Source organism: Enoplosus armatus, chromosome 9, assembly GCF_043641665.1.
Source record: "Enoplosus armatus isolate fEnoArm2 chromosome 9, fEnoArm2.hap1, whole genome shotgun sequence".
Lineage (NCBI taxonomy): Eukaryota > Metazoa > Chordata > Actinopteri > Centrarchiformes > Enoplosidae > Enoplosus > Enoplosus armatus.
In genome coordinates this window covers 5,678,104-5,695,011 of record NC_092188.1, presented here as the reverse complement: position 1 = coordinate 5,695,011, position 16,908 = coordinate 5,678,104, and the positions used below count along the sequence as shown (strand labels likewise).

The 16,908-nt window shown below is 42.4% G+C and overlaps 3 protein-coding genes across 3 annotated transcripts; all 3 read left to right on the top strand.

The window, feature by feature from the left end:
• Window positions 1-1,066: 1,066 nt before the first annotated feature.
• Window positions 1,067-3,493, top strand: rnf183 (ring finger protein 183). The gene is made up of 2 exons (XM_070912110.1): window positions 1,067-1,230; window positions 1,888-3,493. The coding sequence occupies exon 2, from the start codon at window positions 1,951-1,953 to the stop codon at window positions 2,935-2,937; it is 987 nt and encodes a 328-aa protein (XP_070768211.1). The 5' UTR covers window positions 1,067-1,230; window positions 1,888-1,950; the 3' UTR covers window positions 2,938-3,493.
• A 5,282-nt stretch (window positions 3,494-8,775) lies between these two features.
• mgat1a (alpha-1,3-mannosyl-glycoprotein 2-beta-N-acetylglucosaminyltransferase a) lies at window positions 8,776-10,952 on the top strand. The gene is made up of 2 exons (XM_070912278.1): window positions 8,776-9,408; window positions 9,641-10,952. Exons 1-2 carry the CDS (start codon window positions 8,776-8,778, stop codon window positions 10,337-10,339), a joined length of 1,332 nt encoding a protein of 443 aa, XP_070768379.1. The 3' UTR covers window positions 10,340-10,952.
• Window positions 10,953-12,179: 1,227 nt separating this feature from the next.
• sh3bp5la (SH3-binding domain protein 5-like, a) lies at window positions 12,180-16,507 on the top strand. The gene is made up of 6 exons (XM_070911531.1): window positions 12,180-12,413; window positions 12,874-12,936; window positions 13,299-13,427; window positions 14,759-14,923; window positions 15,468-15,641; window positions 15,897-16,507. The coding sequence occupies exons 1-6, from the start codon at window positions 12,180-12,182 to the stop codon at window positions 16,440-16,442; spliced, it is 1,311 nt and encodes a 436-aa protein (XP_070767632.1). The 3' UTR covers window positions 16,443-16,507.
• The last annotated feature ends 401 nt before the right edge of the window (window positions 16,508-16,908 follow it).

Genomic DNA, 16,908 nt, shown 5'->3' with positions numbered 1-16,908 from the left:
TGACATCCTCTTGTCATGCTGGTTCAGTTGTGCAACAAAGGGACTTTATGAGTTTGGAAAAAAAACATAAAAAAAAAAACAATTCTCACAATGAAAGTACAGATATGCCATTTTTAACATCTAGTTTTCTAGTTTGGAATATCACCAGTGTGTTTACTCGTAAGCCAATACAAAATGTGTTAAGCCATATTTATCCTTCATAAGAAAAACTGAAACTTCTCTGTGCCTTCAGGGGTTCTCGCACAGCAACAGTTTCTGTTGTCTGCGTTAAAAGAGTGACACATCACGAGTTTAAAGAAAAGCTGTTTCACAAAGCAAACGAAACTTTGGTGTAGTTTTGACGCTGTTGATATTTAATGTAAGTGACAGTTCTGGCTTTAACATTGTATTGTCGTGAGTTGGCATCTCAGATATTCAAAAAAGCTCTGATGAAAAGGGAGCAAGTAGCACTGTGCAGTGAGAAAAGGTTGAGATAGGTAGCTGTTCTTGTTTGGGTGGTGACCTCACAAAGAGACAGGAGAACGGTGGAGGTATGACAGGTATGAGGTGCTGATATGTGCAGTGTTGACAGTACTGTACCCTTGTCTTTCCATGCAGTGACTGGAATTCGCCCAACAGTCACTATTGTTTTTCTTGATTCATATCGCACATAAAGTCACATAGAGCAAAAGAATATTCATGGGCTTCTCTACCATCATACCTTCATGTCACTGACACCAAATCTGATATTGGTTAAACAACAACACTTGGTTAAACAACAAAAGCTGAGAAATATTAGTTTGATTTGACTAATAAGAGGATTCAGCAGTAATCTCTGTCAGAGCTGCCCTCAAAGTAAAACTATGATACCAGAGTGATCTGAGAGTTATCTAAGTAAATGACCTTATTATCTACATATTTCACACAGTAAAAAAAAAAAAAAGACTCACTACAGCTGGTCCAACTGGTCTGACTAGAGGAGAGAAAAAAAGGGAGGGGGTGGAGGCAGCCAGGAGGAGGGTTCAGAGGAGGCTGTGTTACAATTAGAAAACAAGATATAAGATACTAACAGAATAGGAGAGCAGGGACCGCAGACAGACCAAAAGACTTCCAGAACAAAGTTCATCATTGTATTTTTTAGTAATGAAGTTTGATGACGTGCAAGTTTTTACTGCACTGATACACAAAAGGATTATTTCACCCGTGATATCATCTCTGACGACGTGACACGACATTCATCTACTTCAGCAGGTCAGTGCGTAGGAATTCTGTCCAATTATTTACTTTCTTGTTCTTTGACAGTTTTTCTCTGCTGTTCTTAGCTGACAAACTCACAACTTATCTTGTTTTAAAGCCCCTAAATACATAATTTACAGACACTTGTACACTTGTAACTGAACCTTAACCTGTTGCAAATGCATTTTCTACAATTTGAAGAAAGTAAGCTGCTAAAAATCTCCATTGTGTGTCTGAGTTAATGACTGACTATGTAAGATGGAATGTTTGCTATGACATTTCAAAACAAAGAAGCTGTGTCAAACACCAATGTTTAGTTTTACTTTACAGGTTTCAACTCAGTAAGACAGCAGGACCAATAAAATCCCCATTAACTCAAATCTATTTGAAGCAGTTCTGCAGCTCCTGTTACAGACATGTTTGCTGATGATTTCTGAGCAGGAAAGCCTGTTAAACAAATACAGCACCACATGCATGTTTAATAAATGAAGAAAAAAATCAACAGATAGCATTTTAACACAATAGAGATGTTAGATAGCATGAGATTAGGCATTAATGATTCATCATCATGAAACAGCAGTGGTGACTGTGCAGGTAAATTCCTACAGTCTGTTTCCTGTTCTGCAAGTTTCTGGGAGCCATTAAACTCATCTCAGCTTTAATTTTCCACAGCTCCTGTTGGAAAACTAAATTCAATTCCAGCTGGCACACTACCTCTAACACCATCCGTCCAGCATGAGCGATGACGGGGAGAGACGCAGGCCCGAAGGGAGCCGGAGCCACAGCCACGGAGCCAGGCAGGCCCCCAACGTCAAACCCAAGCTCAGCCAGAAAGAGAGGAACAGCAAGGAGGACCACTGGAAGAAGGAGAAACCTGCAAAAGTGAGGAGATCGAGGAGCACCGACTCGGAGAGGGTGGAAAGAGGCAGGAGGAGGGAACGAGACAGGCACCAGGGAGAGAGAAGGCAGAGAGGGAGGAGTGAGGAGGCCCGGGGACGAGACAGGAAAGAGGGGGAGAGTGACCGGAGGAAGGTGAAGCCTCCTGAAGATGATGTGGAGGACACTGAGTGCGCTGTGTGTTTCTGCACATACGATAACGTCTTCAAGACGCCAAAGCTGCTGGCGTGCGGGCACACCTTCTGCCTGGAGTGCCTTGCTCGCATCAACGTGACCTCCCCTGAGCTCAAGACCCTGTCCTGCCCTGTGTGTCGTGAGCTGACCGAGCTCCCCCACGGCCAGGACCTGCCCCGCCTGGGCAACAATCACGACATCATAGGTAAACTCCCACCAAACATGCAGAGGGCACTGTCCATCCGCTTCAAGCGCAGTAAGGGCAAACTGCTCCTGAAGAGCCCTCCTCCTAACAGCCCGACCAAGTCTAATATCCTCACCCTGCCTAAAAAGAGTCAGGGGGGCCAGGTGACAGCAGGTGGTGACCTCCACTTGAGTGCAGTGGAGCAGGGAACAGTCCCAGCCACGGTGGTGGACGTAGGCAGACCTCCAAACAGGGTCAGAGGTCGCCTGCGCAGGTTGTTCCGCTCGGACCAGTGCTACTACGCCGTGGTGGCGTCCATCATCACCATCACTGTGGCGCTCATGCTGGTGGGGATTCTGGCCTTTGTGATCATACCGAATGTGATGATTCACCGGAGGCCTGTTCCCCCAGTGAACCAGACGTCAGATGGTCTCCCAGGTGCATTCACTCAAGGGACAAGACCCTGAAGGGGGCAGGGGGCAGACGGGCTGTAGAGATGAGACTAATGTGGAGGGAGAGAATATCACACAGAGCTTGTTGTTATTCTCGGTGATCCTTTTGCCTCCTTTTTTTTTTTTTTTTTTACTCTTGGTGAGTGATGGTGAAGGAAATACTGAGCACTGGGACACATTCAAGATGGTTCGCAGACGAAACGAGGCAATGAAGGAAAACAAGGACAGCAACATTTTTTTAAACAAAGGACGCACAAGACGCACATGAAGGAAACAGGAGAAACCTGCATGTATGTGTTCCTCTCTGAATGTGTTTGTGATTACTGTGAAAGCCAGAAACTGTCCATAATGATTAATAAGCTGTACATGTACACTCTGTGATGAGTATCTTTTGATTGCATCAGCCACTTCAGGGTTTCTAGTTCTTACAAATTGTGTTTATAGACCAACTCACTGTACATAGCCATTGATGATGTATATATTTGTAAATATTAAGAATGGACTTTTATTCCCCATCAAATAAAGCATTATTTGACATTGAAAGGTCATTGCAAGCATATTTATATAAACTAATCTGGATTTTGTTTATGTATGTTTTGAAATTAAACAATTTGACAGTGTAGTCGGGACTTGACACGTGTCCTGTTCTTAGTCAAAACAGATTTGCTGCCTTTCAGTAACCTGCATGGCTTCTTAAGACATCCGATACCCTCTAGTGGTGTAAACAGACTGGTTAACAGGGTGACTGAATGTCTCCTCAGCTGTGCCTCTCGGCTCTGAGGCTGACAAAAAACCTGTTTGACAGCATGAGGTGTCTTTACCTTCATGCCATTTTTTACTTTCTAGTTCAGCTGGGAGTCTTCAACAAACTGCAGGAATGACATAAGAGAAAGTGGCCTTTTAGCCTATATGCTACATCTGGGTGTTCAGTGGCTGCTTTTAAACTTAAAGGCAAGTTAAAAATAACAAGATAAATGTGGCATAGTGGTGTATGGAAAAGTAATGTGCTTACATATTGCAGTATAGTGCAAAAGTATATCATTAGACTTATTACACTTGCATGCCGCCCGCTAAAGACAGTGAGGAAAAGTAAGCATGTATATTTACTCAAGAACTCAACAATTTTCAGGTTCTTGCACTTTACTTGAGTATTTCCATTTTATGCTACTCTATACTTATACTCCACCACATTTCAGAGGGAAGTATTGTACTTTTTATCCCACTACATTTATCTGACAGCTTGAGTTACTTATTGAAAGCATACAATCAGTCGAGAAGTATTCCGATCCTTTACTTAAGTAAACCTACCAATACCACATCAGCAAAATTTACTTCAAGTATCAAAAGTAAAAGTACTCGCTCTGCAGAAAAATGGCCCCTGTGAGTGACATATTATCAGATATTTCATTATTAGATTGTTAAAACTAATGCATCAATGAATAAGCAGCATTTTATTGCTGTAGCTGGTTCCCAACCTAAGGGCTGGAACAAACTTCTGCTGCACAAACTTGTGTTGTATTTGTATTGTATCTTTGCTTTTTTGCAAAATATTGGAGAGATTGGGCCTCTAATAATTATTTAAATCAAACCCACTCAAGTGGAAGTGCTAACAACTCATAGACACCTGAAACAAGAGAAGCCAAAGGCCCAAACTAGACGACTTGTATTGGGGTTACAAGCCAAAAGGGTTGCAAACCACAGGTTTAATCTTTCACAATCCATTGTATCAACAAGCTTATCGTGTGTTATTTGGATGTAAAATCTGAAAAGTTATCAGTAAATGTAGTAAAAAGTAAACATTTTTAGAAGAAGAAAATATCAGAAATGGAAATACTCAAGTAAAGCATCTCAAAACTGTACTGTACTTGAGTTAATGTACTTAATGTTAATGTTCCATCGCTGTGACCAGCTTATAAAATATGATGCCTTGTTATAGATTAAATACCCAACAGTATATACATTAGCTCCACCTTGACTATACCACATTAAAATCATGCTTAGTACATGTTAAAGCACCAATAATAATGCAATAACGTAACATAGTAGCTTCACAGTAGCCTAAATATTATTAACACAGTACTTTTACTCATTATAGCATACATATACTTCTGTACTTGAATGCAGGACTTTTAACCTACTTGTAACACAGTACTTTCACAGTGTGTTATGAGTACTTTTCCCACCATTGCCTAAAGACACACCCACCTTAGCCCCCCTCCTGACCTATCGAGGCAAATATGGTCTCATGGACCAGAGCAGAGAAGACCCCCCTCCTCTAATCCACTTCTTACGCAAATTAACCTTTATACGTTATGTGACTGCCCGGGTAGAGGTTGGCATTAGAAACCTGAAAGGAGAAAGTCCTAAATCAGGAACGGACATTATCGACCACTATGGCTTCCACTCCCTCCGCCTCTGCCTTGTCTGCTGTTCTCCGGTGTCGGGGGAATATCTGGACAAGGAATCAGCCGACCAAGAGGCCTGCCACCTCGGTTTACAGCCTCGGACTGGCCGGCGGGGCGGTGCGCGACTCGCCAGCTGAGCGCACCCGGTCAAAGCAGGCGTCCGCGTGGGAGACTTTTCTCCAAGGAGAGCGTGTTGTGGTGGGAAGAAGGCTGGCGGCTGTGGCTTATAAATCGCCCCGGGTGAATCCTAAAGTGCCGAGAGAAAAGGAAATTAACAAATTATGTCATCCAAAACTTTCGCAATCCACAGGGGACGCGCGCTCTGCTGTGCCCGGTGTCCAAAACGCGCTGGTGTGTCAGCTGGCACGCAGACTGACATGTAACCTGCCTGGAGTAGACAAATGCTCTCAAATGATTCAAATGATTAAATACGAAACATATGCTGCACACATCTGTAAAATAGTGTTTGTTCAGGAAAGCAGTGAATTCCCAGCTGGCGTTTTGAAAGTGCCCATAACGTCCCCATGTTCGATGGGACACGCAGGACAAATACCGTCTTTTGTGTTAACTGGCTGGTCAACAGTGAAGAATACCTGCTTATCTTTGACTTCTCTGGTGTCAGATTTTATGTTTTTGAAGCTGGCGGTCTTGTGTAGGTCCAGCAGCAGCCCTGGTGATGCGCCACAGCATCTGCTGAGCCAACAGGAAGAGGAAAACATAAAAAACGATGCCCTGCAGGTGAGCGTTATGAGACTTAATTTCTAAAATGAGTGCACACAGTTTATGTTACTATTGTATGAAATAATTTTGTACGTCCTCTTTCAGGCAAATGGACATTTCCACAGTCCCACTGACCTCACCTCCTCCAAGGACAACTCTGGCTCTGAGCAAAGGATCATACAGGACAGACCTGACTGAGAGTCCAAGGCCTCAGCACTAAAAATACACACTGTGATCTAACCTTATTTATTGACTTTTACTTGGCTTTCACAAAACACAACCCACATTTGGACTTCAACCCAGAGAGAAAACAACTGGTTGTTTATGGAACATGTTTTTGCTTTAGTACTTAAGGATAAGCTATGCTGTAACGAGAAATACCTGTGGAAGGTGAAACACATGCACTGGGCCTCCTGGTGGATAGTTAAAATAGTGGCAGTACATTTCATTTTGGAGCTTGTTCTGTTTGTTTTGCTAAAGGCTTATTTTGCAAACATTGTGGAATAAAATGTCCATCTGGATCGGAGTAAAAGTATAAAATATCACAAAATGGAAGTATTCAATTGCGTGTTTGTTGTGAAATATATTGACTAAAAATATATATAGTCTCACTATATAGTCTCACTTCAGAGCCAGAATAATTATCAGCAAACTGTACTCAAAGCAACATTAGTGAAAATTACACATTAATGCATCAATACTTAAAATCCAATATAGATATAGATATTTGGAAATGGGCCATAATGCTTTTACTTTCGGTGCTTGAAGTATATTTTAATGCTAATAGCTTACTTGTACTTTTACTTACTAAGTTTTCAATGCAGGACTTTTACTTGTAACAGAGTGGCCTAATTCTACACTGAACTATTATTGCTTTTAGTTAGGTAAAAAAATTTGAGTAGTTTAGGCCTACTTCTTCCACCACTGAACATGACGTTAATGCAACCAGCCGCTTAGCTTAGCTTAGCATAAAGACTGCAAACAGGGGGAAACAGCTAGCCCATCTGGCTTTGAATAATAAAAACCCACCTGTCTGCACTTCTAAAGCTCACTAATGAACAGTTTCTTTCATATGTACAAACATTACACATTAAAACGTTGCCATTTAAGGGGGATTAGGTGCCCAACTGGCTGGAACCAGTAACTTCCTGGGGGCTGGTTGCCTGGCAACTGTTATCACCCACCCAAGAAATAGTTTAGCACATAAACCCCCTTTTTACACTTCGTTTTTTTAACGTAATAAACAAACAGGATATAATGTGTTAATTAGTTAGTTTAAAGTGCTGGTAGGTATGTTTTGTTATGTTTGGACAGGGCCAAGCTATAGCTGCAAATAAGCATATTTCCAAAAATGTCTACCTTTTTCTTTAAGTAGCCTACAGTACTTGAGTTAGTGTAGCTAGTCTTCTCAGTTACAGTCCAACACTGCTGCTGGAATACCCTGCAGATATTTGACAAAAATGTAAAAACAGCAGCACTTCTTCCGTGTTTGTTTGTCATCCTCCATTGAACCAAAACACACATTTGCCCGAGAGGCAAATAAGCGGACGATGCAAATAACATGCACTTCCATCTGCAGCTCAAGCTGAAAAAGACATTGTCACATTAGCTAGGTCTCTATAAAATTAACATACACATCTGAAAAACGTTTTTTTTTTGTCTCTTCATTACCATATTTCAAAGCCACAGTATGAAAGCAGACAATAAATCTTTACAAAGGCCTGAAAGGGTGCTTAATTAGCTCCGCAGAGAGCAGCTCAGACGTCAAAATGTTGTGTAATCTCTCAAGGTGACAGTTGGGGCGGGACTTCCTGTGACTGCCTTCTACCCAGGAAGTCGTCGTGTTACTCTCTCCTCCTCCTCCTCCTCTTCCAGTCTTGCGAGAAACGAGAGAAACTAAGGGCTGTTAAGTTGTTTCAATAGCCGGGAAACAAGCAGGAGGACAGCTTCACACCGGCTCCGCAAGGCCTCTCGGCTCCTGTCGTTAAAGTTTGCCGGTTGTCATCGAAGAAACGGCGGAGAAATGGCCACGAGAGGAAGAAGTAGACACACTGTCAAGGTAAGGGCTAATTTCAACACGCTCCTCCTCAAGCTGCAGTATTTACACTTTGTCGAGTATAACCTGTCTGTCGAGCAGCGGCGAGGTCGAGAATCAGTGTGTGTATAGTTGTTTTTCAACCTTAATGACACGTTTGGCTTATTTAGCGAGGCAGCCACAGGTGATAAGAGAAAAATCGATCAGAGACAGTTGGGTGAATCAGCACCCCTGATCACATGAGGCAACTTGTTACGAAATAGAAATGAACCTAAACTCGCCTGATTTCCTCAGTAGTTTTTTTAACCTCCTGTTATATATTTTAAATAATTTTGTTGGTCACGTGTTCCACTTTGTAGTAACTTTTATTGCAACTTAAAGTACATCATGTTCTTATTATTTCAGGTGGAGGAGGATATTGAAAGTTGAGAATCACAACTTTGCTCCAAGATGAGTCCTGCCCTTGATCATATTTCATCCACCTTCATCGTTGGCACTGTATTGTGTCCTTACAACTTTAGTTACCGCACAGTGAACCAACAAGGTGCGACCCCAGATCTCTGATTATGCACTTGTGATGATACACAGGCTGCCCTTCCCATATCCCATTCCTATTGTCTGTAACAAGGACACGTCTTTCTATTCAGACCCTGTCCTCTTGAACCCACCTCCCTCCCTTTGGGTTTCTGTGCCATGCTCCGTAAGAGAGGCTCTCTCATTCTTTGTGGTACGTTCCTGTTTATCACCTGGAACGCCATACTGGTACTTCTGCTGTGGGGCAGACCCCCACCTGGCCAGCCGAGCGAGCCTGGCCGAGAGCAGAGAGAAGTGGCTGAAAGTCCAACTAATGATGTGGTGGGAGATGTGCTCCGAATGGCAAACGCGTTCGAAGCAGAGCTTGAAATTCAGAAAGAAATCCTGCTGCAGATCCAGAATCATCAGTCACTGTGGGAGCCATCAAACAGAGACAGACCAAAGGTTGTCGTCCCCCGTCAGCCTGTCATTCCTATCCTGGTTATCGCCTGTAACAGGGTCACCGTGAGGCGCTGCTTGGACAAACTCTTGCAGCACCGTCCTTCAGCAGAGCTTTACCCAATCATAGTGAGTCAGGACTGTGGACATGCCGAGACTGCTGAGGTGATTCGTTCTTATGGAAATAAAGTAACTCATCTGAAACAGCCGGACTTGTCAGATATCGCTGTGCAACCACAGCACAAGAAGTTTCAGGGTTACTACAAAATCTCCAGGCATTACCGCTGGGCTCTCAACCAAGTGTTCAAGACTCTTTCTCATTCCTCTGTTGTGATTGTAGAGGATGACCTGGAGGTAATTACATCATTAATTAGAGGCATTAAATTGTTCCAGTTAATGTTTTAAAAGTGTTAAATGACATTCAGTAACCCATGGATACATTTAAATGTTTATTCTATTACATATAAATTTTGAAAAATGCATATTTCACAGCTGTTGAGTTACTGAATCCTTAAAACAGTTGATTTCACTTGTTGACAAGGGTCGTCATGTAAACTGAGATTGAATTATTTATCTCCTACTCTAGGTGGCGCCAGACTTCTTTGAGTACTTCAGAGCCTTGCTGCCACTCTTGAAATCTGACCCCAGTCTGTGGTGTGTGTCAGCATGGAATGACAATGGCAGGGATGGCTACGTGGATCCTGGCAAAGCTGACCTGCTCTACCGGACAGACTTCTTTCCTGGTCTGGGGTGGATGCTTCTCAAGGAGGTGTGGGAGGAGCTGGAGCCCAAGTGGCCCACTTCATTCTGGGATGATTGGATGCGTCAGCCAGAGCAGCGCCGCAACCGTGCCTGTATTCGACCAGAGATCTCCCGAACCTTAACCTTTGGCCGGCAAGGCGTGAGTCTCGGTCAGTTTTTTGACAAGTACCTACGATACATTAAACTGAATTCTGAATTTGTGCCTTTCACCAAGTTAGACCTGAGTTACTTGAAGGAGGAGACGTACAGTAAAGTTTTTGAGAAGGAAGTTTACAGTGCTCCTGTGGTTACATATGAAGATGTTAAGCAGGGGCAGCTACAAGGACCTGGGCCCTTCCGCCTTCAGTACTCAAGTAAGGACAGTTTCAAAGTGATGTCCAAAAACCTGGGAATCATGGATGACTTGAAGTCTGGAGTCCCAAGGACAGGATACAGAGGGGTTGTCAGTTTCATCTCAAGAGGACGGAGAATCTACTTAGCCCCTCCTCCAGGATGGACCCAGTATGACACCACCTGGAGCTGATGATCCTATGTGCAGCAGCCTTTTTGTAATCTCTAAATGTCAATTGGGGAAAGCATTCCAGACCAAAGACTGATGTACTTAAAATTTCTCTTTGATTGAATGATATGTACTCTAGTTTATTGTCCTTGATAATGCCGAATGGATTGTCGCTCTTTCTGGTGTAGGGGTTATTGCCAATGCCACTCAGGACTTTTTCATTATTCCAAAACCTTTCTTACAGCGTAGGATACAGCCTAAACAGTTTGTCTGACATAACTGCTGTTATTCACCAGAGATCTATTTTTATATTATGCTAATTGTGCACATGACCTTCATTAATGCATTCAATGCAATTACATAGTTTGACGCTTTTGTTTAAATTATTTGCTATACTGGTATGTGATCTGTTTATGTCTTGTACAAATATGTAAACATAATCTGTGGTATGGTTGCTTATGTTGGTGGTGACTGGTCATAACTGCAGTATAACCCGTCAATTGATTCTCAGTGTTTATGTCTTTTATGAAAATCAGTTCTTCCTGCTTACATTTTAATGTCAAATAATTTTGTTTAATGATTTTTCAATGTAGTACTCGCTTGCTGGTTTGTTACCTTGCAAACTACGACATTTGAGTATTTGCATATTTTCGAAATAAAAAACAATACACAATTTTGCTTTGTAATGAGTCTCTTAATTCAATTAGCTTTTACAGAAACATATTAGAGTATACATACAATACATATATATATACATTGCTGCTGTATATATTTTTAACTTTTATTTTTCACTTGAGTATTGTAAATGTGTATATTTTTATTTTCTATTTCTTATTTTTATATTTTGTACATACTTTTATTTCTAAATTATGCTGCTTTCTAATCTTGAATGGGAGCACCAGTACTGTAAAATGTCCCCCCGGGATCAATAAAGTATTTCTGATTCTGACTAGAGAGACATATTATCTAATGCATTACAGTATTACCAGTTGATAATATCCAGTTCGGAAGTTACTACATACTCAATCTGTGCAGCTGAACATTCAAACCCACATAACATTATTTTAAGTTCTAGCAGAGCTCCCAAAGTTTTAAAGATCCCAAATATGTGAGGCTGAATTTTAGGGGATTGTGTGAACATGATACACAAGACATAAGAATATTTTTATATGTTGAAATGGTGCAGCCAGTAAGGGGAAATGATGGTACTAATGAAATATTACATGTATAGAAAGATGGTGATAGTGGCGTTTTACAGATTAGCTGCACCAAGTTTGCACTAGTCGCCCATGACAGGAATTAGTTCGTTTCATTTTACATCTGTGACAGTGTCAGTGGTGTCTACGGTAGCCGCCCTGGTCCAAACGTTGCAGCGCGTCCGTTTCCAAACTAATGCACGTCTGTTTACTTCATTTGTAATGATGATGTGAGACCGAAACCGCTAGCTAGCCAGCCTAGCTAAAGTAATGGAGAAGCGGTAAGAGATGGAGGAAAAAACACATGTGATGGGGGGACATAGCGATGGGCCTCCTTTTACTTTTCATCTCATGATAGCTATTTGTTCTCACTTGTTTGCTGTAAAGCAACCGTTACATTCTTAATGCAGGCGTTAGCATGTTAGCGTGCTAGGCTGCAGGCGAGGCTAGCTTGAGTGGGTTCGTGTTTCGGTGTGATTTGATATGGCAAATTGCAAACTCAACAACAGTCGCCACCACTGGAATTATTTTCTAATTTACCGCTTTTGAATACGTCTCAACTGTTGTAAACAGGACCGGGCTTTTAGGCTAATTAGCCATCACGTCTGCTGGCGAAGCAACCTCAGCTAACAGTTAACGCTGCTGCTAGCGAAACTGTCTGGCCTGGAATGGAGCCAGGCGACTTGCGAGAGAGCCCAGCTGGGTCCGGGGAGTCAGATGCGGGGGACTGGAGGGAGGTTATTCCCGGTGGGGAGGAGGAGGTCAAAGCTGCCGAAACTAATGGAAACACACTAGAGGCGGCCCTTAGGGACACCTGCGAGGAAGACGAAGGTGAAAAACAAAAAAGCGTGGGAGAGCAATTACACAGTCCATACGAGGAGGAACTGGACCCCCGAATACAGGTATGAGAGCCTACGGCTGATATTTGCTCTGTTAGTAGTCATTTAACCTACCATAAGATAGGTTGACATAATAATTAGCCAGGCTGTAATTATTGTTAACGGTACCTGGGTGGATAACTTTTGGTTAAGCCTAACGGAGAGGTAGCTATTATGTATTCTTTGTGGTTTGTGTTAATTTCATAATACTATAATCTGTGTAAATCCGGTTGTCAGATAATAAGTGATTATCTTGTCAGTTGACACAAAACTGCACCGACATAGTAACATACCTGTTAGTGCATTTCAACCCAGAAGTTTGTGCCTCGCTTGCGTTGCCATTACGTTCAAACAACTGCAGTGTTATTACATTTAAGTGTAATGATAATATATACAATCTGGAGCTCATTTCTCCTCTATATTGTATTTTTTTTTTCTAGTCATAAGAGCCTTATGCAGTACATTATTTTTCTTTTTCCCACAGGAAGAGTTGGAACATCTCAATGAAGCCAGTGCAGAAATCAACAGACTAGAACTGCAGTTGGATGTAAGTAAAAATACACTTAACAGACCCAATTAGGCACATTTGTTTGTTTGTCTTCTGGCACATGACTGAAAAGGAAAACAGAATGAAAATGCTTTGATTTTGAAACAAAACTCATGAGAAATATGAAAAAAACATTTACTACCATCCTGGGAATTGCGGGAGAGTCTGTTCTCTGTCGTTAAATATTTTAGTAGTCTACCCACAGGCTGCTAATCAATATGATAATATAGTTTTCAATATCTCTAAGCATGCAGTCTGGGAAAATCAGAACTAAAATGGAAAATGTATGGCTGCTGATAGTTTGATAGTCAGCGAAGTGATTTCTCATCTAATCTTGTCATTTTTATGCATTAACCATCCAGGATGCCAGATCAGGGTACCGGAAGATCCTCACAGAGTCTGCCAGGAAACTAAATGCTCAGAGCTCTCAGCTTGGTGGCTGCATAGAGAAAGCAAGACCTTACTATGAAGCTCGTCGCCTTGCAAAAGAGGTACACACAAATGTTTACACCTGTCCCACGCCTTTTAAAATGTTGTTCTTTTAAAAGGGAAACTGGAGTATGTATGCCTTTTTTTAAAGAAATTTTGTTTGTCAGAAATACGGTTTACTATATATCTATTGCCTAGACACGCCCTTGATACCTAAGTTCTAGCCTCAGTGTTAGCAACTGTCCTTAGACTAGGCACTTGGTCCTTACCAGATCCAGGGGTTCTGCTCAGAGCAACAGTTTTACCTGTTTTGTTTGTAATTGGCCAGCATGAACCAAATACAACCATACATCAAAGTGAAATGCATCTTGGGGTGAGCCAATCATGAATGGAAAGCTCTCAAATACAGGAGTAGCTCCCAAAATACACTGTAGGAAAATTTCGGGGTCAGACAGGATATGGAGGTGGTCAGGGATGCATTTATCCACATAGTGTAATGTTGCTCCGGAGGCAGAAATACCTGCAGAAAGCAACAGAAGGAGAGAGATGTGAAAGGACACAACTACGGGAGAGAGAAGATGTTTGTCCAGTTTTTCTGCTTATTTTTGAGACAGGATGTACCTGATTTTTGCAAAATTACGTAGGTGGAAAAAAAGGCAGTGTGGGAGTTAAAGGACACGTCCTGATCAAAGATAAGTCTTCTTTATGGTGGCTCTGGGGGCCAGGGCAATGCCATCTAGAGTAACTATAACTTTTAAATAATTTGTTTCGGAGGTGTTTGGGGCCAAGTACAATAACTTTTAACAGAAGTTTTAACAGAAAATTGCAGGTCATCCAGATTTTAAGTCCTTAAGGCATGCTTGAAGTTTAGCTAACTAATTGGTATCATCTGCATGACAGTGAAAGTTTATGGAGTACACACTGTTCTTTACATATGCCGAACAACGTAGACATATTCTCCATGTTTCAGCGATTTCAGTTTTCAACATCTAAAAGTAAATCTGAGCTGGGAAGAGAACTCATTCAACATGCATGTGATATTCTTTCTAATGCCAGGTGTGAACTGTGATCCGTCTTAACTAGATGTAACCTTACACACAATTTAGATACAAGATACTTGTGTTGTTCCTACAGGAGCACTAGGTGTGTGATTTGCCTTACAGGAAACAGTGAACAGTTAAATATATGAATTACCTTACCTGTTCCTGCAATTATTGGCCTGATGGACTTAATTTCATTAACCTTAAAGCATTTCAAATCAACAGCTATGATCTACAAATACAGTTTGTGATTCACAGAGATGTGATTGTAATTGGACTTAACAGAACAGAGGGTCGTGTCCCTGTCATATTTCACTTCTGTAGGCTGTAAAGGTTTTGTCTGCACTCTGTAGGCACAGCAGGAGACACAGAAGGCAGCTTTGAGCTATGAGAGAGCGGTTTCTATGCATACAGCTGCCAGGGAGATGGTCTATGTGGCAGAGCAGGGCCTGATGGCTGATGGCAAGAACACCCTGGATCCCACCTGGCAGGAGATGCTCAACCACGCTACCTCCAAGGTAACACAGAGGAGGAGGTACACATGCTATAAAACAATGGTGCTAAATGACACCAGACCTGGGTTGAGTGGGGCATGTAGAGTGGGTACAGGATGGTTCTGGTGTCTCAAATGAGATGATACTTGTTTTCCAGTAAGGTTAAACATTCACTGTAAAGTATAAAGAACAAAAAACTGTCTAAAAAACTGTGGCATTAAGTCAATTTCCTTTATTTTAACATTTTTACATGTACTAGAAGAAGAGCAATGGTCTTGTTGAAAGAGTATTCCACCGAATTAGCATTGCACTCCTACAACAGTGATCAAAATCAACACAGCAGAACCAGAGATATATTGTCTTTTTATATTCCACACATTCTTATTCATTGTCAAAATCTGCCACCTACATTACCCACAATGCAACTGGACTGCCAACTGTCCGGTCTGGGATTTCCAGTGTGTGACTTATGTAGCCTTAATCTACATTGGCCAACTTCAACAGTTTAGGAGGGAGGTGACATGGAAATAGGGGGCCTGAACACCTTGCACCTGCATGTCTCTCACAGGTGAACGAAGCCGAGGAGGAGCGACTCCGCAGTGAGAGGGAGCATATGCGTGTCACACACGCCTGTCAGGAGGCTGAGGCTCGGGTTCAGATGCTGCAAAAGTCCCTCAAAAGAGTCATCGTGAAATCCAAACCTTACTTTGAGATCAAGGCCCAGTTCAACCACATACTGGAGGTAATGCAGACATATAGAGCCCAGTAATACCTGTGAAACCCTAAGCTCATAGAAGATGTTCTGTGCTGTGTGCCATGTCCTCTCTCACTCCCAGTTTCTGTGTTGTGCTGTAAATATACTGCTGAACTGGTAAAAAAAAATGCAGTAATATATTCTCTATGTTATGGATTTACTAGAGGGCACGTGGTAGGTTATGGCATAAAATCAATGTTGAAATTGATTATGAAAATTGCTGTGCCTTCTGTATGACTCCAGGAGAGCAAGGCCAAAGTGCTGGAGCTGGAGCAGCACGTAGCCAAAGTGAAGACCCGCTATTCCATCGCCCTACGAAACTTGGAACAAATCAGCGAGCAGATTCACGCTCAGAGAGGGAGGGACCAGGCCGAGGGAGGGTGCCCCACTGTCTGCGGTGGGCGGAGTTCCCCCGTTGGAGCCGAGTCCGACGTTAAAGTTAAGAGAGAAGGTGGCGCCTGCAGCGGTGGTGCGATGGGGACAGGTCTAGTGGATGGAGCCATCGACCTGGTGGAGAAATACAAGGAGAAGGAGAATGAGAAGGAGAGGGAGCGGGCGGGGTCGGATTCCCTTTCTGTCTTCAGCCTGCAGACCATCGCCTCCGACTTGGAGAAATATGACTCCATCGAGCACCTCGGGAACCTCAGCGATGTAGGGAGCGTAACTGGGGATGATGGGGAGAAAGAGAGAGGCGGAGTGATTGATAGAAGAGACAAGCTGATGGAAACATCTGCCAAAGAGCGCCAGCAGCAGTTCTACAAACAGCACCACCGAAGCTTCAGTTTGTGAGGCTGTTATAGATAAAACAGCTGTAAACACTGCAAAAGTAAAATGTTAGCTATCAGAAAAGTACAAATGAGGGTAAACATTCCTAACACATAGGTACCAACCAAAGTATATAGCAGTGAATTAGCTGCAAATGTTAAACTGCAGTGATGCAGTTGTAGGTGTATGATACTTGGTGTAAATAAGCACACATCTGTTTACTGACATTATTCTAAAGCTGACACTGATCAATAGTTAACATTGCAGCCTAGCTAGAACACTACTGGAATCTAAAGAGCTTTCAACCCTCCAGGAGAAGTATACTGTATATTCACCCCCCTGTGAGGGACTCGGGGTAGAATTTGTTCCTTGAGCATGAAGGAACAGCAGAGGAAAGATCAAAAGCCCTGTTCGAACAGACATATTTAGAAAGGCGTCGTTTCTTCCTTTTCCAGGCTAATCGTTGATCTAATTTGGTGAGACTGGTGAA

What these genes read in the sequence shown, in the direction of transcription:
- rnf183 (XM_070912110.1), top strand. Translation starts at nt 1,951, where the DNA reads ATGAGCGATGACGGGGAGAGACGCAGGCCCGAAGGGAGCCGGAGCCAC.
- mgat1a (XM_070912278.1), top strand. Translation starts at nt 8,776, where the DNA reads ATGCTCCGTAAGAGAGGCTCTCTCATTCTTTGTGGTACGTTCCTGTTT. An exon ending in TTGTAGAGGATGACCTGGAG is followed by an intron (nt 9,409 to 9,640) that starts GTAATTACATCA and finishes CTCCTACTCTAG; the next exon opens with GTGGCGCCAGACTTCTTTGA.
- sh3bp5la (XM_070911531.1), top strand. Translation starts at nt 12,180, where the DNA reads ATGGAGCCAGGCGACTTGCGAGAGAGCCCAGCTGGGTCCGGGGAGTCA. An exon ending in GACTAGAACTGCAGTTGGAT is followed by an intron (nt 12,937 to 13,298) that starts GTAAGTAAAAAT and finishes TTAACCATCCAG; the next exon opens with GATGCCAGATCAGGGTACCG. An exon ending in AGTTCAACCACATACTGGAG is followed by an intron (nt 15,642 to 15,896) that starts GTAATGCAGACA and finishes GTATGACTCCAG; the next exon opens with GAGAGCAAGGCCAAAGTGCT.